Raw genomic sequence first — 26,905 nt, 5'->3', positions numbered from 1 at the left:
TAATCTACACCCTTCACCTGACATCACTTCATCCTATCTAGTCACTTGATCTGCCTTCTAAATCCAAACTCCAGTATTTTTAGTTACCTAAAAAAAGAAACAATGCTCACCCAGAAGAGCCTAGAAGCTCAGGCTGGAAGCATGAAACCCCAGCAGATCAATATTAAGTTACATCCTGGCAATTAGAGGGAAAATAAACACAGTTAACTCACAGCCACGTGAAGCTTTGTACATTAAAAACACCAATAGTGTTTTATTCAGAAAAAATAATCAATCTTGCTTTGAATGAGATAAAAATTCATATTAGATGACACTTGGCATGATAATGTGAGCCAGGATCAAGCCATGCCTCAGTGCCCCAACAGCACAGGGGGCTGTGAATGATCCTCAGAGGAACCTCCTCCCAAATGCCTGCTCAGCCATTCCCACTGACCTGTCCCCATGGCTGCTGCTGTGGAATTGATCTTTGGTTCATCCTGAAATTACTTTATTTTTTTCTGCTTTAGCTTCTCTATCAACCCATCTTAGTTAAGCTACATCCTCCGAATTTTCTTTTTTTTTTTTTTTTTTTTTTTTGAGCTTTAGATTTTTTTTTTTTCTAGGAGACTTTCTAGTCTGCAGCCAGCTGGGGCCCCACTTCTTTCCCTTGGCTCTACTCACTGTGAGAAGGATAAAAGCCTCCTCTGTTCTCTTTGGACAGGTTTCCAGCACTTGGAGAATGGTTTATCTGGGAGCAACATTTCAGATTTTTCTATGCTGCAACTGGCACCACAGACAGGGATGTATCTTCACTGCTGAAGGAGAGCAAAACTGAGAAAATTCTGCCTCCAACTCTCTTTTAAAGCAAGACAGAGCTCAGGCATTCTCCCCACCCTGCTGCCCTTGACCTCTCAACAAGTTCTGCCCTCCAACCTCTTTGTTTCACAGCAGCCAGAAGGGATCTCCAGCTGTCTCAGACAGCCTGGATCAGGTCACTGGCACCTTCTGCAGCCCAAAGTGAACTTTCCTCCAAGGATGGAGACCCCACAGCAATACTGAGCAATCCCCCTTATCAAACATCCATTAGGAAGCAATCAGAGAGGGGTGTGACACCCAGGCTGTGCTTTGGGCTCCCCTGTGGCTTCCCTACATAGTGCCTGAGGCTGCCCACAGCACAGACAGGCACACACACAGAATAACCTGCATTAATAATAACTTTTTTGAGGTTATCCTTTCTCAATCCTGGTACATTCCACCTCTCCTGTAGGACATTCTGCACCTGAACTTGTAGCTGCAGAGGGCTGAACACCCTTTAATGCCCTGCTGGAAGGGGCAGTGTCAGTGCACCTGCCTGGGCACTGCTCCTGCTCCAGTGTAAACACACTGCATGGAACATCTGCCCTTCCTCCTCCTGGCAAGCTACTGCCTCCCCCCTGTTATAAATACACAAATGCATAACTTAACACCTGCCTTGACAAGGAAACCACACTGGGACCCTGTGGAGAGCCTGCACTGTTTCCCCTGGTTCCCTCAGTGCAGCCCTGTGTCCCTTGCACGGGTTGGGGACATGCAGCAGTGGTGGCTGGGATTTGAGCCAGAGGGGTCTGTAGTGTTTGTGGGCTTCCCAATGCAGCAACCTTTGTTTCCAGGCAGAAAACACCAGCCTGTGCCCTTGCCCTGCAGCAAAACCCTTTTTGCCTGGCTCTGTTTTGACTGGTGGGTGGCTGTGTCCCCTGCCAGACACCACAATGACTCCTTGCTGATCCCAGTGCTCCCACAGGACAGGGAACATTCCCACTGGGAGCTGAGGCCCTGCACACCGCAGAGCACACACAGGAGAAACCTTTCCAAAAAAGCAGCCTTGGCCTCGCTCACACAGGGCTGTGCCAGGGCTGGGAAGCACTGATGGGTTCTGCCAGACTGAGCACTCAGGCTGAGGCCTCAATGACAGAGCAGCAGCTCCCAGGCTGGGCTCAGGGCCTGCCCTGCCCCGGGCCAGGCAGAGCCAGCTCGCTCTCATCGTTCTCCTCGGGCTCGCTGCTGAAGGTGGAGGGGCTGCTGCTGGGCAAGCTGTGCCCAGAGCCCGTGCCCAGGGAGCCCTTGGGCTCAGTGCCCAGCCCCGGGGCACCCTGTGGGCACACACGGGCAGGGGCTGGCTGGGAGTCCTTCCTCTGGCACACAAACTGTCTCAGCAGGGATTTCTGCAGCGTGGTCTGCAGGCTTTCACAAGTCCTCTGGTTTGTGCTTGGATGGGTGTAATGCAAATCCAGCTGCAGGACCACATCTGTCTGGAAAGGGAGAACAAAGAACACGAAGTGAATGGGGGAATCAGATTGGAAGCAGAGCTCTCCTAGTGCTGCTGCCAGCAAGGAGCCTTGGCTGCTGCTGTGCAGGCTCACAGCCCCATGCTGTGGCACGATGGAGCAACACTGCTGCCAGAGAAAATGGGCTGAACACACTCCTACAGCTCACTGAGCAACACTGCTGCCAGAGAAAATGGGCTGAACACACTCCTACAGCTCACTGTGCCTGCAGGCCTCAGCCATGGATCCTGGATTTCTCCTCAAGTCAGGCCATGTGGGATCCCATCAGCTCCATCAGGGACTGCCACTGCCAGCATCACCCTGGGGCACAGGGGAGCAGGAGCAGAAAAGAGTTTATAGAGAAAGATGCCATGTGGACAGTGCCAAATGCTCTGCACAAGTGCAGGCAGACACCAGTTCCATCACCCAGCACTACTGTAACCCCATCACAAATACATCAGGCACAGTCAGCCCTGAGTGAAGCCATGCTGGCTGTCACCCAGTCACTTCCTTATTTTCCATGTATCTTAGCATCATTTCCAGGAGATAACAGGATATCTCAGCATCATTTCCAGCAGGATCTTCGTCATGATCCTGCCAGGCACAAGGTGGGACTGACAGGCCTGTGTTTACCCAGGTCTTTGTGCACCATGGCCAAGAGCAATGCACGTGGGAGAGGAAAGCATGAACCACTCACAGTGCTCAAAGCCAGGTGGATGCACCTTGATCTAGTGGAAGGCACTTGGAGCACCCTGATCTAGTGCAAGGCATCCCTGCTTGATGAGCTTTAAGGTCCCTTCCAGCCCAAACCATTCTGGGATTCTATGAACTAAAACACCCCTCAGTCTGTAAAAGCCAGCAGCTTTAACCAGCAGTGCTCCATAGGGATCTACTCACAGCCTAGCACTATTTTAGAATTTTATAAAATGTGAAGAAATAAGAGAATAACCACATTTGTGGCAGTCAAACCCCTGAAAACAGATCCCCAGAAACACCTGTAAAGAGCAGGGAGAGGTACAATGGAACAAGAAAATTCTGGCAGGCAATGCCTGGTCTAGGTCTCCTGTCTGCACTTAGAAGCAATGCAGAAAATCAGGGAAAGGTTCAGAAAAGAGCTCCAGGAACAATGAAGAAGTGAAAGCATTGCCATATGCTGAAGCACATCACATACAGAGCAAGCAGAACTTGCTGCAGGCAGATCCAGGCAGCAGCTTGAGAGCAGCACTGGGTGTGAGATCCACTGGCTGTGTGTTAGAGAAGAAAAATCCAAGAATAAACAAGGTGCAAACTGCTGTTTGAGGAGAAACAAGCCAGGGGACAAGCAATTCTGCTTCTCTCATGCTCTTTAAATAGTTTGAGGGTGTTTTGAAGTGTGCCAAAGAGGCACAGCTTGGATCAGACTTGGCAGAGTCACTCTGATGACTGGAGATCCTGGCCAGCCCATGAACTCATCTCTCAGGCAAGCACAGTGAGACATTCCTGCACCTGAAATAGCTGAAATAATTCCTCCACCTGAATTCATCTCTCAGGCAAGCACAGTGAGACATTCCTTCACCTGAAATAACTGAAATAATTGCTCCACCTGAATTCATCTCTCAGGCAAGCACACAGCCTAGCTGAGACATTCCTCCACCTGAAATAACTGGGCAGCTCTGACCTCCCCTTGGCTGATGGGGCAGGGAGCAGAGAAAAACAGAACAATCCATGGCTGGTGATGCCTCTCTGCCCTCAGCAGAGGCTGCTGTGGGTCAGCTCTGATAGCAAAGTCAGGCAGAGGAGACAACACAAAAGCAAAGAGCATCCACAGTCAGGTTCTGCAGCCTGATTGTAAATCAGGAAGATTTTGCTGAGGTGGAAGAGGTGAGGTGAAAGGACAGTACTCTCCTATGGAAACATGCTGGGAGGGCTGGGTGTGTCCAGCCTGGAGAAGAGAAGGATCCAAGATAACTTCAGAGCCCTTTCCAATGCCTAAAGGGGCTCCAGAGAGCTGGAGAGAGACTAGGGACAAGGGATGGAGTGAAAAGACAAGGAAGAATGGCTTCTCACAGCCAGAGGGCAGGGATGGATGGGATATTGGGAAGCAATTCTTCTCTGTGAGGGTGGTGAGGCCCTGGCAGAGGTTCCCCATCCCTGGAAATGTCCCTGGACAGGGCTTGGAGCAACCTAGGACAGTGGAAGCCAACCTCTTTGATCTGGATGTGACATAGACATATAATCAGAGAGGCAGATCCAGCTCCAGCCATGCAGATAAGGACACCAGCTCCATGAGAGTGCAGAGCTGGGGAAATGTGCACCTGGCTACTCTCTACCTGAATTTTCTGCAGTGCACAGAGCTGGAAGATGCAGTCCAGCTCCTCCCTCTTGTACACAGAGGCCAGCAGAGTCTCCACGTGGTCCAGACAGCTCTCCCTCTGGATGGCCACAGCATCTGTCTCCTGGGTCAGGAAAACAAGAGGAAAGACAAGGAAATTTCAGCATCAGCATGAAGAACTGAGGCACAACTGCCCATCAAACATGTGCTCAGGGCTTTGATTAACAACACATTGCCTGGTGGAAATGCTGGGTGTCCTAATGGAAGTACTACAGAAAGCAAAAGGAATGCAGAGGTTTCACACACTTGCCTTGTATGTAATGAGAGGACCATGAGTGTCTCAGCATATGTTGCAGTTGAGATGGCCACAATACACAGAGTACCATCAAACAATATCAGAAAGCATCAACCCAGACAAGCAACTTCAGAAGGCTGCAAACAGCTGCTTCTCTTCTTTAGCCCAATTTTTTATCCCCTGATGTTGTTGCATTGCCCCTGTGTGCCCTCTGCTGCCTTTGGTGGTTGCTCAGTGCCCCTGGGCACTCCCTGGCTCATTGCAGTCACCTGTTTTTCACAGCTGTGCCCATCCCCAATTACCACAAACTCTGTGCCTACACCTGAGCACATCTCACTGTGAAAAAGGGGCTACAGGGGGATTTCCAGCAGAGCAGAAGCAGCACCAGCTGGTGTCACAACCACCACAGTGCCAGCAGTGTGCCATGGAGGGAGCAAGTTTTCCAAAGGCACTGAATTGTGCTGAGGGCTGATTTAGCCCTCACCATCTACAGAACTGCCAAATCCTGCTGAGTTGCTCAAATTTAACCAAAACAGCACTGAGATCCTTCTCAGTACCAACTGACCCACAATAACAGCCCAGGAAGAGACAAGGGAATAAAGGCCCTATGAAATCACAGGTCATGGAATGCAGGGGGATAGAACATAAGTAAATAAAGGAAGTATAGAAAGTAATCTTACCCCTTAAAGAGTTGCAGCTGGGTTAATTATTAAAGATTAGGAGCAGGCCTGATGTTAACAGGCTGCATTTAGCCAATAAGAAGAGTGTTATAGAGTGGATTGGTGGAGTCAGTTGGCTGTTGTGAGGACAAGGAAAAATCAGAGGAGCTGCCTACAAGAAACATCAAGGAGGTACAAAACTCTAGCAATATGGAACCTTTGCAATGTAGTGACAATAGAATTCTTGCAATATGATGACAACAATGGAATATCCTGACTTGGAAGGAGCCCACAAAGGTCATTGAGTTCCACTCCTGGCCCTGCACAGACACCCCAACAATTCCACCCTGTGCCTGAGAGCATTGTCCAAGTGCTCCTGGAGCTCTGGCAGCCCTGGAGCTGTGACCAAGTCCCTCTTGCCTTGGATCTGAGCCCTCCAGAATGGGTGACAGGCCACAGCCTACAGCCCCTTCCAGAAGGTTCCCTCTGCCAGCCAGCTCTGGCACCATCCCAGGGTGATCCTCAGCAGGAGAAGCTGCCCTGGGCAGGCTGCTGAAGGAGGCTGTTGGGATATTTGGGGAGGGAGAAGTTGGAGAAGCCCTGGGAGCTCTTCCTGGCCCTCCCTGAGCTGCTGCCTGGAAGCAGCCAAAGAGATTTGGTTCTGGCCAGGAGAGTATGAGGAAAAGCATTGGATTCCAAATGCTGGCTGGGATCTGCAAGCATCAGGATCAGCCCTGCATGCAAGGCTGGTGGAACAGGAGGTCACTGGAGGCTGAGGAAACACCATTTATCTCTGTGCAAGAGAAAGCCAAATCCATCTCTGCACTTGGCAGCTCATTACAGGAAAGACAAAAAACTGGAGGCAGCTTGGGGAAGATCAGGCCAGTGAATGGAGACCAAGGAGGCAGGAAGCTCTGGAGCCAGGCTGGGAGAGCTGGGGGTGCTCACCTGGACAAGAGAAGGCTCCAGGGAGAGCTCAGAGAGCTCCAGGAGAGCTGGAGAGGGACTTGGGACTGTCACAGACATCTTTTATGGAAAATCCTTTCCTTAGGATTTTTTTCTCCTGAGAAGCTGGGAGGCCTCAGGAACAAAATGTAATCAATGATTATCTGCTGCTGTGGAATGCAACAGGTGCATCTGGGATTGGTCTCATGTTGGTTGTTTCTAATTAATGGCCAATCACAGCCAGCTGGCTTGGACAGAGAGTCCAAGCCACAAACCTTTGTTATCATTCTTTCTTTTTCTATTCTTAGCCAGCCTTCTGATGAAATCCTTTCTTCTATTCTTTTAGTATAGTTTTAATGTAACATATATATCATAAAATAATAAATCAGCCTTCTGAAACATGGAGTCAGGTCCTCATCTCTTCCCTCATTCCAAGAACCCCTGTGAACACCGTCACAGGGGACAAGGGATGGAAGGACAAGAGGGGAATGGCTCCCACTGCCATCAGAGATTAGGGAGAATGTCATCTCCACTGTGGAACTTCCTCCCTGCAATATAAACCATGACTTACTTCCGTGTTGGGAGCAACTTTTTGTAGATTTCAAGGCCCGGTGAAATCAACATTTTTGCTTTTCTTGCCTAAACTACAATTGGCTTGCTCCTTCCTTTCATAGCTTTGTCTGTGTTTTAGTTGGCACAGTTTTTTTTTCCATGAAGCACGGACCCAAAACTGGACCCAGTGTTGCAGCAACAGCCAGGAGAGCCAGACAAGATCTCACACAAATCTCAGAGCTCTAGTCTGCAACCTTGCCATGGTTTTGTGCCCTGTTTTTGGGGCATCAGCTGTTTTGGGCTCTGACCAGGACTGGTTCTCCACTCACTGCCCATCCCATGCTGATGCTACTTTTTATTCTTGCTCACATGCAGGAACTTGTATCTGCTGAATAACAGCCTTGGCCTCAAATTGTACCTTCAGTTATCCAAATCCTTCAAAAATCTGCTTTGCAGCACCTTGGTGTTATGGGATCTGTGTATTTAATAAACATATCAGTGAAAATAACAACCAATCCCACAGCCCTGATTTTCCAAAAAGCCCAAACTTACTCAATCACCCTCCAAGAAGGAAAGTTTTCTTTAGTTTTAAGTGGTATTTCCTGTGCATCAGTGTGTGCCCATGGCCTCTGCTCCTGCCACTGGGCACTACTGGGAAGAACCTGGCTCCTTCCTCTTTGCCCCCTCCCTGCAGGTGTTTGTAAACCTGGAGGAGCTCCTCCTGAGCCTGTCCTTCCAGAGGATGAACAGCCCCAGCTCTCTCAGCTTTTCCTTACCAGAGGGAGCCCAGTGTCCCCATGGGCATCTCAGGGATCCCAGAGGGGGGGTGGTGGCTGCTGTGATGTCTGAGAGGGGCAGGTGACACTCATGGAAGGACATGCTGCTGCCTCTGCAGACAGCCCTGGAGCTCAGTGGGAGCCAGCTCCACCATGCACCAGCACAAGAAGAGGAATCTGGCTGTACTGGGGTCCCTTTTTGTCCCCTGATCCCTCCTGAGACAGCTCCAGAGCAAGCAGCTGGGTCTCCATTTCCCCCAGTCACTGATGTGGGGCAAAGCACACAAACCCATGCTCACATACACAGGCACAACTTTCATGCATGATGCTCACAAGGGGAAATGATGCTGCAGCTGAGGAATGAGCAGGATCAGGCTCCAAACCTCCTGGATACACCACACTGAATCAGTGACCCCACTGTGCTGAGGAGCAGTGTCCCTCCACGAGGAACGAGCGCCAAAAATCCACCACAAATGAGCTACACCTCAGGGGGAGGACTACAGAAAACAAGGGAGATGATAGTTACAGGAAGGAGCAGCAAATTAAATCTGTACAAGTGGCATGGAGACCATCAGTAAAGCCCACGCTGGGCACAGGGTCTGTGTGGCATTGACATTCTCTGAAAAAATTCCTTCACCCAGGATTTTTCTCCTGGGAAACTGAGAAGCCTCAGAGAAAAGGAAAACAATTCTTATCTCATTGGCTTCTCCTGTGTTTTGCTGCTGTGGAATGTGTTTGGAGATTATTTACCCACAGGTGATTGTTGCATTGCATTCTGCTGTGAGCTGTTTTCACTCATCGGCCAATTGAGGCCAAACTGTGACAGGACTCTGGAAAGAGTCACAAGTTTTCATTATTATCTTTTCAGCATTCTGTCTGTATCCTTTCTGTAATCTTTAAAATAGTTTAGAATAGTATTCTTTAATATAATATAGCATAATAAAGTAATAAATTAGCCTTCTGACAACATGGAGTCAGACACATCATTCCTGACTTTGTAGGGACATTTCCAAGCAAATACAATAGGCCTGGGAGGAAAGGTTTGAAAAGGGGTTCAAGGAAGCTGGTACAGCTCAGCTGGGAAGGAATATATTGTTGCATTAAGATATATTAGCACAGCAGGCTAAAGAAGTCAAAAAGCCAGACCTACTTTCTAACACAGAAAACAGAATAGCTCTTGGCCTCAATCAGATTAAATGCAATAATTTAATCAGGCAGGCCAGAAATCAATCTGAGGGATAACTGGTTAAAGGCATGCAACTGCTGCCAAATCTTTTTTGTGATTTATGAGAAGCAAGGCAGGAAATCCATGGAGATGTGGAAGGAGCCTCAAAGAGGAATCCCTTTTTCACTCAGACCAGCCATCCCCACTCCTCAGGACTCAGCCCAAGCACCCTCCCCACCTGTGACCCAGGGAAAGCAGCCCAGCAGGGGCCAGGCAGAGCACTCACGAGCTGGTGGAGCCGGAGCTGGGGCTCAGTGATGTGTGCCAGGGGTGGCAGTGGCTTGGCACACACGAACATCAGGTTGGAGAAGAGCCGCAGGAAGCGGAGCTGCGCCCGCGCCCCGCACGGGAACGTCACCGTTCTGCTCGGCAGCTCTGCAAGGGAAATCCCAGCACCATCAGCTCCTCTGGGGCTTCTCCCAACCCCTCCCTGCCCAGCAGAGCCCCTGAGGGCCACAGGCACGCCCAGCTCCTCCTGCCCACGCCTGCATGGCTCACCTTGGCCGTGTCCCCAGCGCTCAGCGCCTGCTCCCGAGGCACAGATGGGGTCTGTCAGGGACCGCGCTTCCTTCAGGGTGTGCTTGATCTCCATCACCTGCTTCCCAGTGACCAGGGGATCACGGCCAATGTCTGGGGGAGAGTGGGGAGGGAGCACAAGGATCACTCCAGGCTCCTTCCTGATCTCCCTGCCTTTCAGGCCCTACATCAGTGTCTCCATGCTGCTCGGAGGCCAATGAGAGCTCCCACGGGGCACAGCCGGTGATTCGGAGTTTAGGGGAGAACAGTGGGTGGGATGGGGTGGGATGGGATGGGATGGGATGGGGCAATGTGGAGCCACTGCTGTCTCTTCTCACCCCTGCCACTGCAGTGAGTGATTTTATCACTGGCTGGGGTCTCTGTGCAAATCATAAACAGGATGGGGCTGCTGTGGAATGTGCCTTGAGCTGTTTTATTTTCCAGCACCAGCCTCATTACATGGTTATGACAATGGGAAGATGCCACCAGCTCACATCTCAGGCAGGAGACAAAGAACTTAATGTTACAACTTACTTTATAAGTTTTTTGACCACTCACACAAAGCAAAAGGATACTGACAGTAGTTCTATTTAACCACTATAAGCATACAAACCTTTGGTTAAACAATGTTTGCTTATTTCAAATACAATACCTACTTGTAAGCCTTAAAACACAACGCACACAGCTCCATTATCAAGCTTCAAACTTCCTAATATCTTGCTAGATAAACTTTTCTGTAGCTTAGAGAGTTATTCTAGACAAGCGTTAATACACAGGCCATTGTTCTATTTGTCTTTTCTACTTTTTAAATAATTTTTCTGCTGACCAATCTCATGGCTGCTGCTTAGCTCTAATCACAGTTCTACTGTTTCTGAAGCCTGCCTTTTGCAGCTTTCCCAAAACCCTCTAATTTTGTAAATTCCCACAATTTCTAGCTTCTCTTACCTTCTAACACATCCTCCAGCATGTGTGTAACCTTCTTCTCTTGCAGAATGTGTTTCTTCAGGTATTTCATGAAGATCCCAGAGCTGAACTCCCCATCCTGCAGTTCATAGGCTTCTGCATCTTCACTCCTGCAAGAGTAAGGGTATTTCTTCAGAGTCCTTGCAGTTCTGCATTGGGCATGAAGCCCAAGGTCAGTCTGGGGTGGCCAGCTCCATCCAGGCTCTGTTGGCTGGGTCAGAGAGAGCTTCTCAAGGAATAACACAAAGTGCTTTGGTTGTGCCCCAGAGAGGATGGGCAGGCCACAGGACAGGGAAAAGCAGTGGAAGGGAATGGGACAGGACAGCACAGCCTCCTTTGCCAGCCCAGGTGGGTGACAAAGGTGAAAAGCCAGTGGAACTGGCACTGGAGCAGTAAATAACACCCAGCATCTCAGGAGGCTTTGGGTGAGCTGCTCATGGGACATCCACCTGGGGAACCAGGCTGAGGATCAGGTGACAGGAGCTGATGTCACCTTCACACACAACTCTGGAAGGAAGGACAGAAGTGCCTGGACAGCACACCCAGCAGATGCAGGGTGAGAGCCAGAGGGAACATGGAATCCTCTCCAGTGTCTGTGCAGGAAAGGCTGAGAGGAGACAGGGCTGTGCCAGGCTCTGAGAGCCAGAGGGAACATGGAATCCTCTCCAGGGTCTGTGCAGGAAAGGCTGAGAGGAGACAGGGCTGTGCCAGGCTCTGAGAGCCAGAGGGAACATGGAATCCTCTCCAGGGTCTGTGCAGGAAAGGCTGAGAGGAGACAGGGCTGTGCCAGGCTCTGAAAGCCAGAGTGAACATGGAATCCTCTCCAGGGTCTGTGCAGGAAAGGCTGAGAGGAGACAGGGCTGTGCCAGGCTCTGAGAGCCAGAGGGAACATGGAATCCTCTCCAGGGTCTGTGCAGGAAAGGCTGAGAGGAGACAGGGCTGTGCCAGGCTCTGAGAGCCAGAGGGAACATGGAATCCTCTCCAGGGTCTGTGCAGGAAAGGCTGAGAGGAGACAGGGCTGTGCCAGGCTCTGAGAGCCAGAGGGAACATGGAATCCTCTCCAGGGTCTGTGCAGGAAAGGCTGAGAGGAGACAGGGCTGTGCCAGGCTCTGAGAGCCAGAGGGAACATGGAATCCTCTCCAGGGTCTGTGCAGGAAAGGCTGAGAGGAGACAGGGCTGTGCCAGGCTCTGCTCCTGTGTGAGGCTGTGGGAATGCTGAGGTCACTCACGTGGAATAGCCATAGACAGTGTTCCCCCAGGGCTCCAGGGGCTGCACCTGGGACAGGGCACGTCCTGAGTTGTACCTGGAGAGGAGGCAAAGGCACAGGTCAGTGCTGAGGACATCTGTCAGCTGGAGGGGACAAATGCCACACACTCCTCATGTCCATCTCTTAGGGGTGGCAGCAGGACCAACTCTCACCTTAGGTACAACCAGAGGGACTAAAGCTGGGAATCCCACCAGGAACCTAGCCACCTGGAGAGGTGTGGTCTGTCCAGCTGTGACTCACCTGCACTGGTGAGCTGCTCCCTGCCCTCAGCCTGGAGCTGTGGGTGCACACTGGCACCTCCTACAGAGGCTGAGTTCTAACAACTCCAGCAGCACCACAGTGCAGAGAGCACACAGGTTCACCCCATGCACAGCTGTGCCATGTGGCATTCACATTCTCTGAAAAAATCCCTTCACCCAGGATTTCTCTCCTGGGAAGCTGAGAAGCCTCGGAGAAAAGGAAAACAATTCTTATCTCATTTGCTTCTCCTGTGTTTTACTCATGTAGAATGTGTTTGGAGATTGTTCCACTGGATTCTGCTGTGAGTTGTTTTCACTCTTTGACCAATTGGGGCCAAGCTGTGTCAGGGCACTGGAAAGAGTCAGTTTCATTTTATCTTTTTCATTTTCATTCAGAGTTTTCATTTTATCTTCTTAGCATTCTGTAAGTATCTTTTCTGTATTCTTTAGTATAGTATAGTATTCTTTAATATAATATAAATACTGTATTATAATAATATAATATATTAAATATATCAATATAAATACATGAAAATAAATATAAATATATATAAATCTTTATATATATTATTTTATTATTAAATTTATATTTATTATTAAATTAAATTTATTATTAAATTTATATATTATATAAATTTATATATATTTATATATAATATATATATTTATATATAAATATATAAAAGAGATTTATAGCTAAATATATATTTATATATAAAAATATATAACATATTTATATATATAAATATATATAGAGATATATATTTATATATAAATATATATTTATATATAAAATATATTTATATAAAAATATATTTATAAATATATATTTAGAATATATCTTTAAAATTTATATTATTTATTATAAAAATAAATAATATAATATAAATAATATCTAATAATATAAAATATTAGCCTTCTGAGAACATGGAGTCAGATGCATCATTCCTGTCTTCACCAGGGCACCCTGCAAACACAACAGTTCCTCAAGAAGCCAGGGGTGCTCAACACCATGGTTACAGCTCAGTTGTCTTTGCACCCCATAGGGCCCTTCCAGACCATGCCCACACCTTTGCCTTAGGGAACCAAAGCAGGCTGTGGGTGATACACCCCCAGATCTCCCTGAGATGGGATCAGGACAACACACAAGAGTCTCAAAGCCCAAAACTGTCCCAGCACCTCGGCCTAGACACAGAGCCCCTATTATTCCCAAAATCAGGTAGATCCACGGTGACAGGATCTGATTTCCAACAAAACAGATATCTTGGTTGCACTGAATGGTTAAACTTGCCCATCTGCCTGCAGCCAGACTGACAGCATGGGGACAGGCTGCCTCCAGCTCACACCAGTGACTTGGAGCTGCTCCCAGTCACACAGTGACAAGAACCAGGCACAGAGGCAGAGTTAGTCCATGTAATTCAATTCCAGCACAGTTTCCTAGGGCTGGAGCTGGCACTCTAAGGATAGCAGAAAGGACAGGGGTTTGCCACCAGCCAGCATGTCACCTACTGCTGGTGGCACAGTCTGGAGATGTTCAATGGCAAAATTCAACTGGCTTGTGTAAGTTGTCCTAAAGATGATCAGAATAGAAAATGTGAGAAAGGAAGCATGTTTCTAAATCTGAATATTGAGATTTATCTGCTCTTCAATTAATTAGTTTAATGCAGCAATCTTTGGTTCCAGATCCTAGGATAAATCAGGGAATTCCTGGAAAAGGCAATCACATCCACCCCGAATCAGTATATCAGTGTATGAGGGTATACACAGGCTCTGTGCTGATTCCTCCCCTGCTGAGGCTGAGCATCTGCTCCCCTTGGCAGAGGGAGGAGATGTGTTTCTCAGCACCCTGGCATTTCTGATGCCAACACATGGGGTGAGCAGCAGCTCTGGGTGAGCTCCCTCTCAGCACAGCCCCAGCTTCATGCAGGGGCTGCTGACAGAGCTGCAGCATCAGCCTGACCACGAGGGTGCCTGGAAAGGAGGCCCTGGGAGCCTTGTTCTACACAGCTATGAAACCCAGATGCTTTCCTGAGCTGAAATGGTGACTTCTGGAGAAAAATTAGCTCAGGACAGAGCTCCTGCCCCCACAAGATCAGGGATAACACCACTGCATGGAGTGCTGTGCTTGCTGTGGAACAGGGGAGGTGTGAACTTCAGGGAAGGAGGGAGAAAACCAGCTGCACAAATTTGCCTGAATGTAACAGCAGAGCTCACACTGCATCCTCTGAGCCCCACTGGGACTCCATTGAGCAAAGGAACAGTGGCAATGCCAGGGGAGGAGACAGCAGCTCAGAGGGAGACAGACTGCACGCCAAAAGCTGTTTTACAGACTGTTGACACTTGCACTGGTGTCCCTGTGCAGCCCCCACAGTGCCTCCCCATCACACAGATGGCACAGCACAGCCCAGAGCTGCTCCAGCCCAGCTCCAGCAGAGGATCCATGAGATCCAGGAGCTCCTGCTTTGCTACAGGCCATCCCCTGCCTCTGAGCACACTGGGGAGGGCAGCCAGGTGTGCCAGGTGTGCCAGGGAAGCACCACACCCTGCTCTCAGCAGGAAGGGAGAAAGGGGATGCTCCACTCTGGGGAGCTCAGGGCAGCATCAAGGGACATCAAACTCCTGCCCCAGAGCTGTGGGACAAATCCCAGCACAGCCAGCTTTAAGCTATTCAAAGCAAGCAGCCCCATCACTGCAGCTAAAAGGCATCCAAAATTTATCAGCTCTCAGGGGCTGGCAGCTCTCTCAGGGTACCAAAAGCTCTGCTGTCTTTCCCATTCTTAATGCAGGAACCACAGCAGGAAGAGAAAGAGATTTTGCTCTCCAGGTCCTCTCTGACCTGTAAATCTGCCTCAGGAGCCTGAAATAAATGAACTAATGACAGCTTCTACTGCACCAGTCCACCCACCTCTGCTGAAATTGGACAAGTAGTAATTTCCTGCAGCAGGATAGAAGTCTGCAGGCCAAGGGAGGATGATGGGTTTTCCACAGAAAGTGGGAAAATGCTGATCCCTGACCTCAGCAGCAGCATCTTCACCACACGACCACTTCAGAAGGATTTAAGCCCAGCAAAAAATCAAGTAGCAAGGCTTAAAATATTTTCCCTGTCATGCTGCTGTCTTCTCACAGATGTTAACAAGAATGCAGCCAGGAGAAGAGAGGTGAACTCAACACTCCCAGCCTGAGCACGTGGGAAATATGGACCAGGAAAGCACACAATCAGCAAGATCAGGTTAGGTTGAAACACAAAATAAAAACCCTGTGCTGAGTTTTAGCCAACAATTTATGCCAGGCAGAGCCATCCCTCTGCAGGCTTGAGGCAACCTGCCTGTATTTGCCAGGATTCTTCACCTCAAAAACCAAGGGAGGGTCTCCAGCAGATCTCAGACAAGGTCTGATTCTCTCTGCACCTAAGACATGACTGACCCACCCTCAGGACACCCTGCAGGACCTGACAACGTGGTTGGGTTGATTTTATGGCACGGATCAACAACCCCTGACAGAGGCTCAGCAGCACCATGGGGGCTGTCCAAACCCACAGCTGAGGATGGATCCCCTCCCCAGCCCTCAGAACACCCAGGTGAGCAAGGGGGGAGAGGCTCCTACCACTTCCTGCAGGTGTCCAGCAGGATGATGTTCAGGGCTGTCTGCTGCTGCTGCATCTTCTGCAGGATCCTCTGCACGCTGATGCAGTTCTCAGGGGCGTAGGGCTGGGGAGCATCCACGGGGACCATGTAGTTCCTCCCCAGATGTTCATAGCCATGCCCAGCATAGTAGAATACAGCTGGGAACAGGGAGAGGAGAGGGTGAATCAGGATGCCAACCTGCAGGTGTGTAACCAGCTCCTCATGGCCATGTCCCACCCCCTGTCCTGGAAGGAGACTGGTGCAGAGCAGACCTAGACCAGTATGGAACTGGAGCTATGTTAACCCCACAATTTCAACTTCTTCCCAACTTATTCCCTTCATTAGTGCTGGAAGCAGCCCCAAGAGGCTCCCCTGTGCTTGTGGATTCCTGCACTGTTTGTCTCCTGAGGACCTTGGATTTACACACTTCCAAACCCTCTGTGCTGCAACACCCAGGCTCAGCACCTGCCAGGCTGAATTTCACCCTTGTACCATGTTTTGGTCAGTCCTCAGCTCTCTGAAGGAACAAGGCAACAGAAAAGGATTTTACCAGGTTGGAAAATACATTAACAGTCATTTAAATCAGATGCCATTAACAACCATTTAAATTAGAAGCTCCTCAGTTTCCTAGTTCTGGAGAAGAGACTAACAATTGATTAGGTGATGGGAAACATTCTCCATTTCAAAGGTCTGCCTGCATTCACACACCTATAAACTGGTAAAAAATCAGACACAGAGATGAGTTCTTCAGATACCCAGAATATGAGGACAAGAATTTTGGGTTTTACTCTTAGGCACAATGAAAGAGTAATGTTTTCTGCCTTCCCAAGAGATGGGCTATCCAGGTGGGAAGCCAGCACTGGGAACTTGGCATGGCCTAAGCTGGGGCTCCTCTGCAGCCCTGGGTTCAGTGCAGGGCTGGCAGGGGATCCCCAGGCTGGAGTTTCTCAAAAGGGGCAGTAGCTGGCCACCCCTCCCCAGGGCCAATGCCACTGCCTGGGGGAGGCTGGTTGGTGAAAACTGGGGAATTGAAATGGGCTAAAAAAAGCTCTAAGAGGTGACACAGGGAGTTGTGTCACTACAGCGAAGAGTGAGAGGTCAGAAATGGGAAAAAGCAGCTAAGAGGCAACAGCAGGAGAAATTCTTCACTCAGATTCACTGCCAAAACCCACACTCCAGTGAGTAACCTCTCCTCTGTTTTCCTTCCCCTGCACTTGGCAGGACGCTCACTCTGGTGTGACTCTGCAGGGATGCAGTGACAGGGGCAGGAGCTGAAGGGCTGGAAGCATGACCTCACTGTGTGCAGAATGGAAAACATGATCTCAGAGTCAAAAAGACCTTGAGTCACCTTTGGCTTCTATTCTCAGGGGACAATGGAAAGTTTCTCAAATGACCATTTTCACAGGTGCCCATGAGATTTGGGTTCCTCTTCTGGTGGATCACCAGCCAGAGGCAGCAGGCTCTGATTTGCAGAAGCTTTCAACTTTTGTAACTTGTGAATCAAAGCCACAAAACCCTCCCCTGAAACTAGAAAAGAGTATAAAACAGGAAGCCTTCTAGAAAAATTAGATGCAGCTTGGGCCCCTTGAGCCACTGAGCACTGGTGGCTTTTGTCCTTCTGCCTGTACATGCAAGGGAAGTGATGACATCTGTCACCAGGCAGCACCACTGAGGCTTGGAAAAAATGAAATGTAACAGGAAAGCCCACAAAGAATGATTCACTCCTTAAATCTTGTAACTTTTGAGGTCTTGTTGAGTACCTGAATGTACCACCAAGTGCTCCCCATGCTATATAAACCACAAAGACTTGTGTCCAAATCAAGGTGAGTTTCACATCACCTGAGCAACTTCTCCAACCTCTCCTGGACTGAATCTCTCCTCCTGAACAGGAAAGTCAACAGTTTGCCCAGAGAAGGAAAGGGATGTTTTATTCTGAGTTCTTTCCACATTGTATGAGTCAGAACTGCTCGTCACAGAAAAACTTCTGAGTTTAAATTAAAAAGGGGAAGCTCCAAGCACTGCTTATAATGGAGGGAACATCAGCATGAGGCTGAATAAAGGCCATTTTCTGCTTACGTTGCATTTCCAACATAATTTTTTTTATTTGGGACTTTTCAGGATGCTCGAAATAACATCCAGGGGATTCCTCACTTGCCTGAGGGTGGTATAATTAGATCACTTAGAGGATGTAGTTTCAGGGCCTTTCAAAAATCCTATGAAGCTTTTTTAAGATGAAGTCTGGAGGAAAAGCAGCCTGATAATCCACCACCTCCATACAATGAACTGGACAAACCTTTGGATCATGGGATCAGGAGGGCTGGGAAAGACCTCCAAGACCATCAAGTCCAACCTTGGACTGAACCTCACCATGCCCACTAAACCATATCATGCAGTGTCACAACCACTTGGCTTTTGATCCTTCAGCCTAAGCAGGCATTGCCTCACAAACACTCAACCCAGCTGTTGATGTTTTTTCTGACAGCACACAAAATCAATTTTGCCAGGAAGGATCAGAGGCCACGAATGCAGAGAAGCTCTACAAATTTAAATAAAGCATGACAACATGAAAGGTTTGCTGTTTCCAAGCCTTTTTTTTCTCTGCAGTGCTTAGGAAGGGCCATGGATAAAATGCCTTTTGGTCCTGACTGTCTGGGCGCCACTCAGCTGGCATGTAACCCTCACACTGAGGTTTGGAAACAAAAAACAACCACCTGCAAGGTGTTTTCAGGGTATCTATCCCACTGTAAGAATCTCAGGGACCCCAAAGATGCAACTTTCACCACCAAATCTGAACACCTGCTTTAAGATCCACAAGATCTGCTGGTTGGGTTTGTGGTTGAGGAACGTTTCCTTACTGAGTACAATTAAGCACAAAGCCCAGCCTCAAAGCCACCTGCAGCTGGAAGTGCTCTTCTGCAAAAGGGCTGTCAGGGGCCCAAATTAGACCTTCAGGAAAGAGAAACAAGGAAATCATGAGCAGATGCAGCAGTCAGGGCCCAAAAGGAGCTCCCCTCCTCACACATGAGTAGGGAGGGGCAATCAGTCAGTCTCCTCAATTCTTTTATTCAAGGAAAAATCAGAACCCATTCACTATTGGAAGCACTGGCTCCCCAAAAACTCAGTGTGAGTCCATACTGCTGGGATTGGAGGTGAGCCACATGTTGGAGAAACATCTGCCAAAACTAAACTACGCTTAATCCAAGGGCTCCTGCCAAACCTGGTGTCCTCTGAGACAGCAACATTCAATTTCTTCTCTTTTAATTCACTAGCTGTTCAGACAATTCCCCAACCCCTCCTGAGCACAGGCAGGGGGCTGAGCTGCCTTGGCCTTACCATAGACCCCCTTGCCCAGGAGCTGCAGGAACTGAGCGACCGCTGTCGCCATCTCAGCCTTGTTGAGATCCAGCAGGGACACAACCTGGAAGCCCAGATGCTCCAGAAGGTGCCTCAGCTCAAACACATCCCTCACAGGGGCCATGAGGTTGGGGTGGTGCTGGTAACGGTTGTTGCCCACCAGAAGCGCTATTTTGCCTGTAGCTGAAACAGACAGCAAGAGAAAAAGCTGTAAATGCTCAGCAAGATCTCACCTCCTCCTTTTGGAGTGAAGATAAGGACAATCTAAGCAAAGATAGACTCAAGGCTGCTGCAAGCCTGGAGCACTCTTCCGAAATCTTTCTGAGCACTTTGACAAAATCCACAATCATTCTGACAGAAAGGCTTGGAAAGTTTTCAGTTGACAACCAAAATCCCAGGAGGTTCTGCTGAGGTTCTGCTCTACCTGCCCAACCATGACCACAGGGAGGGGGATTCACTGAACCAGGCTGAGGGGTCCTTCCCTCACAGGGCTGAAGGAGAGAAACCCAAGGCTCCTGCTTTGATTTTATCTCCACCTCCCACTGTAAAAAACTGGGATTTATTTTGCTCAGTGGTGATGGGAGGGAGGGACTTGCCCTGCTCTGAGGAGGTATTTCAAGTAGGGATAAGTTGTCATTTGAACACTTTTTAAAATAATTTGGCAGGCACAGAGCTTAAGACTCAGTTACTCATTAGGAATAATCTTACTCTACTTGCTGAAAAAGATCAGGGTTTGGCAGGGGTTGGGATTCATTTTATGCTGCACAGCTGTAATCCAAAAGTGCAGAGCCTGTGGCAATGTGGTCATAAAGGCTTGAAGCAGTGTCTGCAGAAAAAGCACTCCCATTCCTCCCATCCACCCTGGGGCCTGGCTTTTAATTAAGGGAATAATTGCTCAGGAAGAAAAGATGACAGTACTCACCAAAAAACTTCCCAGAGCCACACGGACCTGGGAAAGAAAAAGGGAAATGATAAGCCTGGGTTCAGTAAGCCTGGGCCCAGCACCCAATGCCAGGTCTGAATTCTGCTCCCACAGCCCTGGCCATGCTCAGCTGGAGCAAACACACAGAGGACCTGCACAAGCAACACCCCTCAGGCAACTCCTCACAGCCTGACTGCTAACCTTAAAGACCTGCTAACCTCTGATGCTGGGAGGATTTCTGAAATCCAGCCTGATTTATGACATCCTGAGCAGCTGGGAAGCAAAGCCTGGAGAGGTGGCAGACCAGGGAAGGAGGGTCAACATGGAGAAGTTCATACCTGATGTGACTCACCTGCTACCTCACTGCAGCAAAAGCAAAGGAAACAAAATGACTCAAGGTCAATACAAGCTCCAAAACAAGAGTTTCTCTCTATAAATGTGCAGTGTGGAGGATGTTGCCCTGTTTGCTTTTGATTGCAACAATATGCCCAGAGTTTTCCATCTCCCTGCTCTGCCTTTCCCTGGTGTTTTAGCAGTTCTGGTTCAGAAGAGCCACTCACTTTGGTCCACAAGCTCTCCTGCCTGAGCACTTACAGTCTCTTAAAATCATTATTACCTTAACAGCTCCAGCTTTTCCTATTCCAATCAGAAATAAATTTAAAAATCCAGCCCAGGAGAAAATTTGAGAACCCTAAATGCTCTTAAAGAAGAAATTAAGGATAAATTGCATAAATCTCATGGGTCTTGAAGACCTTTGGCCCCTGAACCACTGCTGCTGATGCATGAGAGGTGCCTGAAAAGCTGCAGAACAAAACCACTCATTCTTTTCTACCTCCTACAGAGGCACTTGTTGCATGTGAAAGCTCCCCAGCAGTAACACATTGAACCCAACCCAATCTGGTGTCCTGTTCTCACTGTCTGTGCCCCCAGGATGTGTTTTGCCAGCTGTGAGGAGGCAGGCAGAGTGCTCTCTGGCTACACAAGATCAATTTGCACTATGGAGAAATTTTAAAGCCGGCATCAAAGGCAGGATAAGAAGCTTATGGCATAGAAAAATCTCTAGGTGGAGTAAAGAGCCAGCAAAGTCAGCCTGAGCTATTCCTGCCTCACATAAGGGAAAGGCACAGGGCCAAAGCAGCCAGAGGTGCCCTGGGAACACATCCTCTCCCTGGGATCCATCACTCACACAGCACCAGCCCTGAGCTGGCTGCCCAAGGGGCCTGAACCTTCCCGAACAAACACCATCCTCTCCAGCTCTGTGTCCCAGCACATCCCTCTGTGTCAGCAAGACTGGAAATGAGTATGGCCACAGCAGCCTGCTGAGATTTGGCCTGAACTGTGAAAGCAGCACCTTGGCATGGAGTTCTTGGCAGCTCTGAGAGCACTGAGCCTGCCCTAACACAGCAGTCTGACCCACAACAGGGCCCAGCAGCATCCCATGTGCCAGACAGTGGATCACTGCATTTAGGGGCTTCTCCCTTTGCCCCCGCAGTGCCAAGGAACCCTGTTTATCACATCCTCATTCACCAGCTCAGCACCCCCAGAGAGCACCAAACTCCTCTGTCCCCTGTAATCCCATCCCACAGCAGGGGACACACAGCAGAGGGACAGGGGCTGGCTCTGCTCACCGATGTGAACGTCCACGGCGCTGCTCCAGTGCTCCCCGTGGCTGTTGGAGGCACAGCACAGGTATGTGCCAGAGTCACTGACCCTGCTGTGGGTGATCTAGGCAGACCAAAAGTTAAATCACATTATTTATGGGGAAAGTCTGAAGATCCAGGCCAGGATGTGCCAAAGGCACTCGTGTTTGTGGAATAGAAAGTATTTTTCCTGCTGTTTGCAGAGACTTTACCTCACAAAGAATCAGGACAGGGACAAGAACCAGAGCAGTACCAGCTGGTGAGGACTCTGGTTCTCCAGCCCAGGATCCTGCTCAGAGCGGGACTAAAGCCACCACGGAGTCAGGGTGGCCACAGCTCTGTCTACTGAAGCCCTGAACACCTCTAAGCACATTGCTGCCTTTCTGGCTCCAGCCCAGCACCATCCACTTCTGAAAACAACCTCTTGTTAGTGCCCAGACTGAACTTTCCCATCAGAATTGCAATCTAAGGCCACCATGTAATACCCTCTGAGACCATCTGTAATACCATCTGAGGAGAGACTGGATGTCTTGTCCTTGTGCCTTTCACATGATGCCCTGGGAGGAAATTTCCCTTCCTGAATTAATAACACAGCACTGATTTACACTCAGCCAGAGACACAAAATAAAGCCAGCCCCTCTGCTGCCTCCCTGACTCTTTTCTGCCGGGACCACATTTCCTTCTAGGTCTCCAGCAGGCAGAGAGCATTCCCACTGCTCCATCAATCCACACACAGAGATTAGCTGTTCTCATATCTCTGCATAAAAGAGCACAAGAGATGTGCTGAGAGCCCTTGACACATCTATGGATTGGTTACCTCTTAGAGGAATATCCACAACTTTGAAAGAAATGCATAAAACATGTTCCCCCTTCACACAGAGTCATCCAGCCAGCTGCCAAAGCAGCAGGGTGACACGTGGAGGGCTTTCTCACAACCCTGCAATCAGCTACTCCCATTACCCACCTCAGCACCCAGAGCTCCTGTACTGCCCCCAGAAAGCCTTACCCGGAGCTTTTTCCTCTTCTGCTGCTCCAGGGGGTTCCCATTGTGGTACCACTGGTAGCTGGGGGCTGGCACCCCCATGGCAGCACACTGCAGCTGCAGGGGCTGCCCCACCTCCACCCGCTGCTCCTGGGGGTTCAGCACAATCACTGGCTCTCCTTGCCACAGCCGAGGGGGCAGACCTGCAAGGCAGCAAGACACAACTGGTCCTCCCTCCACAGGGACAGCAAACAATGCCATCTTCCACCATCACTGCTGCACCTTTCTCCTTTGGGAGCAGGCAACCCTTGGGAGCAATGCCTGTGACAGTAAATGCCACACCAAAGCCCTGCCTCTGGCTTCCCAAACCTGATCCTCGCCCTTTCCTGACAAAGGTACAGTCAACATTCTAAGGAAAACCACACCCTGTTTTTGGTCAACTTTGAAGTAGCCAGATGGGTTCTCCCAGTCCCAATACCCAGAATAACTCTGGGAAACCCACAGCAAGCATGAGGTGCAGGTACATGTGGACAGGGCTTGGAGCAACCTGGTCTAGTGAAAGGTGTCTCTGACCATGGCAAGAGGTGGAACAAGATGAGCTTGAAGGTCCCTTCCAACCCAACCCGTTCTGTGATTCCATAATACATCAAGAAGGAGGTAAAAGACAGGCTTGTACCTCTGGCGACACACTGATGGACCTCTACCTTCACCCAGTCAGAGAAGACAGCATTTCTGTGGAGGTCATTGACTCTGCAGGTGTAGAGCTGGGTCTGCTCTGCAATGATGGGCAAGTCTTGGTTGGTTGCTCCAGGAATCAGGCGGCAGTCAGACTAAAGGGAAAACACAGGCAGTGGGCAGCAATTCCCTCCTCACTGCTGGCAGCAGAAGGCACCAGGAAGCCCCTTGTAAGAGCAACAAAAGTGGAAACCCCTGGTTTCCTCCCTTCCTTCAGCTCCCCTAGTGTGTGCCACCAGGGACCCAGCTGGTGCCACACCCAGGGCCACCCATCCTTACCTGGTGCTGACAGAACCACTGGTACTGCAGAGGGGAACGTCCCTGGGCTCGGCACCGCAGCGTGAAGGAATATCCCGCCGGGACAGAGACAGAGACCGGCTGCTCCGTTATGGTAATGGCTGTGGAGAAACAGCAGCTGCAGCTGGGAACACCACTGCAGGCACAGCCCAGCATCTCACTGTCACCCAGTGGCCAGGCATGGGGGGCTTCAAGGGGGACACCCATCCCAGCAAGCGGGGAAGATTGGAAAGAATGGATGGATGGATGGATGGATGGATGGATGGATGGATGGATGGATGGATGGATGGATGGATGGATGGTGTGTAGGTGGATGGGTGGATGGAAGTATGGATGGGTGAATGGATGACATGGGGCGCTTCTGGCTGTTCCCACAAGTGCCCGGGGGCTGGCACGGTCACTGCCAAGTGGCCACTCACCTTCCTGCATCGCTTCTCCGGCGGCTCCTCCCCGGCCTGGGCGGCCGCCGGCCGGCCCCGCGGCGGTTCCTGTCCCCGGGACGCGGCGGCGGCACCTGCGGCGAGGGACGGCGGCGCTGGGGCGGCTCGGGCCGGGCCCAGGGGCCGCTCACCCGGCGCGGGGGCCCATGGCGGGCTGGGGCTGGGGCTGCGGCGCCGGGCCGGGGCCCGCACTCGGCTGCCGCCGGCCCCGCGGGCCCGCACTTCCGCGCTCCCGGCCCGCCCCGCGCCCGCCAGCACCGGGGGCGGCGCCGCCCCGCGCCCGACCGGACCGACACGGACCGGCACGGCACGGATCGGCTCCGCATGGCCGGCCCGCTCCGACGGGGACGCCGCTCGCCACCATGCCGAGGCTGCCCGCAGCTCCAAGCCCACGAGTGACCTCGCCCCCTGCCCAGAGGTGTCCCCACGCCCACCCCCACTGGTGGCCTCGCCCCGCTCCACACTCCTCACACGCGGCCTCCCCACGGCCACTGCTGACCTCACCCTCATTCACACGGGTGTCCTTCCCTCCCCCTACCGCGTGTCCTCGTCCCGTCCCGTCCCCGTCCCCACCACCCCATATCCCACAGATATCTTCACCCCCTCCCCACGGGTGTTTTCACCTCCATCCCCACTGGAGACCTCACCCAATCCCCACAATCGTCATTGCCGCTTCGCCACAGGTGTCCTTGTCCCCATTCTGACTGGTGACATCAACTACTTACCAGGAGTGTCCTCCCCTCCTTCCCACAGCCCCCCTCCACTCCCTACAGTTATCCTTGCCCCTCTCCTCACAGATGTCCTCCCCACACTGTCCTGCACCCCCTGATGGGTATATTCGCCCCTACCCCCACGGGTGTCCTCACCGTGTTCACCCCAGTGCCCTCAGCCTCATCCCCACAGCCATCTTCACCTACATCCCCACGGGTGTCCTCACCGTGTCCCCACGGGTGGCCCTGTCCGTCCCCCCGTGATCACCCACGCCCTCATCCCCGCAGCCACTCTCGCCCCATGCCCTCACCCCGGCTCCAGGGCCGCACTCACGTCTCTCCTGCGGAGCGCGGCCCGGAAGGTTCATGGTGGAGCCAGCACTCCCCGGGGTGGGTGTGTTAGAACCCCCTTCCTCCGAGAAGTCCCCGCCAGCTGGGCCGGGCATCACGGACGGCCCGAGGGAAGTGGCTGGGCCAGCCCTCCGGAGGTTGCACAAGCCCCTCTGGGAAAGAAGGGAAGCGTGGAGGAGTCCCCAGCGCTGTGGCGAGACTTGCGCTGGCAAGGTTAGGGTAAGGTCAGGCTCATTAACCAATACTCATCACCTTTCCAGAGGCATCAGGGCTACCAGGAAATTAGCTGGAAATGCTGGCTAGGGAGGACAGAGGGTGGCCAGGGAGTGACTGTCATTCCCAAAGAACTTTGAAGTGATTGGGAAGGGAGTGTGACACAAAGCTCTGAGGAATGAACTCAGGGCAGACAAATTTGCATCTGGCTGGCTTCTCCCTGTGTTAATAGTCCTAGGAAGCAGGCTCCCTGGAGACCAGGACTTCAGCATGAGGGAGACGATGGACCAGTTAGAGAGAAAGCTATGAGAGACTCACTCTGCTGCTGAAATTTCTCTATCCTGTAGCTATGGGCTGAGCAAGGAAAAGGGAGGCCATCAGGGATATCTCTCACAGGAGGCAGCATGGAAGGGCACAAACAGGGGCATCAGGATGGCAGAGAGAAGCAGTTGTGGCCAAGTGCTCGTGGATCCATGCCCTATGGAACCCAGGGCAGGGCTGAGCTGTGCCATAGGGTCAGAGGGACTAAGCAAGGCTGGAGGATGCATCTCTAACTGCTGCTTTTATTTTATAACAGGTGGGGAAGAAGGTGATGGGAAAAAGCCAAACCCAACACAACTGGTGGATCAAGGAAAGGCTCTGTCCCTCCATATCCTTTCCTTTGTGCAGAATGAGATGGTCACACGCAGGAAAATCATAGGACCTCCCTTTGTGCTCATCTCCCCAGCTGTCTGAGATCACACAGACTCTTTTTTTTCCTATTTTCTGCATGGTCCAGCTAGGCATTTGGAAATATATCTATAAATGATTGAAAATGAAGGTTCTGGCTGAGTATGTGCCAGCAGCTCTGTGGCACATCTATCCTGCAGAGTTATTATCTATGCGACACACGTAGCCAATAAAAATGATCATTAAATTAACCCCAGCACTTTCCCATAGCTAAAGATGACACTTCTGGCTGATGCAGAATCTCTTCAAACAGCTGGAGGTTGCTGTGTTCCCTGTGGACTGTTTCTCCAGGCTTGAGAGAAAGAATCCTCCTCCAAATACCTCCTCAGGAAGCCCATTGTGCTTGTGCTCTGTCAGAGCCCTTCCCTGGCACTACCTGTTAATATTTGGGGAAGAACCAGAGGTGAGAGCTTGTTGTAGGAGTGCAGGAAGAAGCCTGTCATTTTAGAAAGGGAGGAACTTAAGGGTGCAGGATGGGAAAGGGAAGGATAAATTGTGCAAGAGGAGTGAGAAAACATCTGTGCCTGCGTGAGTCGGTGCTGGATTTGCAGGCAGAGGAAGAAAGCTTTGCTAACGAGGTCTGAAGCCTCGTTTCTGGCTGGCTCAGGCTGCAGCAGCTGAATGCATTTCCCCCGGAGCCAGGAGCAGAGGGCACTGTCACTCTCTGAGCAGACTGACGGGAGAGCAGATGCTGTGAGAGGAAGCTGTCTCAGCAGGCAACAGGCACAGGAACCATTCAGAGCTTGAAAGGGCAGAAAAGGAATATAAGCCCTGCGTGTCAGGGGGAGGATCAAACACCACAGCAGGCTCTTTCTGCGCTCACCATCCAGGCTTCTCTCCACTGACGGGGTGCAGCACCAAACCATGACATGACCAGG

At 50.7% G+C, this 26,905-nt stretch overlaps 1 protein-coding gene across 2 annotated transcripts; it reads right to left on the bottom strand.

The window, feature by feature from the left end:
• Window positions 1-219: 219 nt before the first annotated feature.
• On the bottom strand, window positions 220-24,073 carry LOC134425075 (mucosa-associated lymphoid tissue lymphoma translocation protein 1 homolog). 2 transcript variants are annotated; one of them, XR_010029596.1, is made up of 15 exons: window positions 24,004-24,073; window positions 23,567-23,685; window positions 23,229-23,382; window positions 22,577-22,755; window positions 21,559-21,655; window positions 19,931-19,957; window positions 18,988-19,191; window positions 15,635-15,812; window positions 11,754-11,828; window positions 10,507-10,634; window positions 9,544-9,675; window positions 9,272-9,420; window positions 4,592-4,717; window positions 3,332-3,526; window positions 2,130-2,267 (listed from the first exon to the last, which is right to left on the bottom strand). XR_010029596.1 is itself a non-coding variant. In XM_063169298.1 (14 exons), exons 1-14 carry the CDS (start codon window positions 24,011-24,013, stop codon window positions 1,953-1,955), a joined length of 1,893 nt encoding a protein of 630 aa, XP_063025368.1. In that variant the 5' UTR covers window positions 24,014-24,073; the 3' UTR covers window positions 220-1,952. The 2 variants fall into 2 exon arrangements, 1 of the variants encoding a protein (XP_063025368.1); XM_063169298.1 differs by lacking the exon at window positions 3,332-3,526 and having other exon boundaries at window positions 220-2,267.
• Window positions 24,074-26,905: the final 2,832 nt, after the last annotated feature.

This window comes from Melospiza melodia, chromosome 15 (assembly GCF_035770615.1).
Source record: "Melospiza melodia melodia isolate bMelMel2 chromosome 15, bMelMel2.pri, whole genome shotgun sequence".
Lineage (NCBI taxonomy): Eukaryota > Metazoa > Chordata > Aves > Passeriformes > Passerellidae > Melospiza > Melospiza melodia.
This window is presented reverse-complemented; position numbering and strand designations above follow the sequence as displayed.

Excerpts from the sequence above, each read along its gene's own strand:
- LOC134425075 (XM_063169298.1), bottom strand. Across the intron at positions 23,383-23,566 it reads AGTGGTTCTGTCAGCACCAG|TCTGACTGCCGCCTGATTCC; the intron begins GTAAGGATGGGT and ends TTTTCCCTTTAG. Across the intron at positions 11,829-15,634 it reads CTGGACACCTGCAGGAAGTG|GTACAACTCAGGACGTGCCC; the intron begins GTAGGAGCCTCT and ends CCTCCTCTCCAG.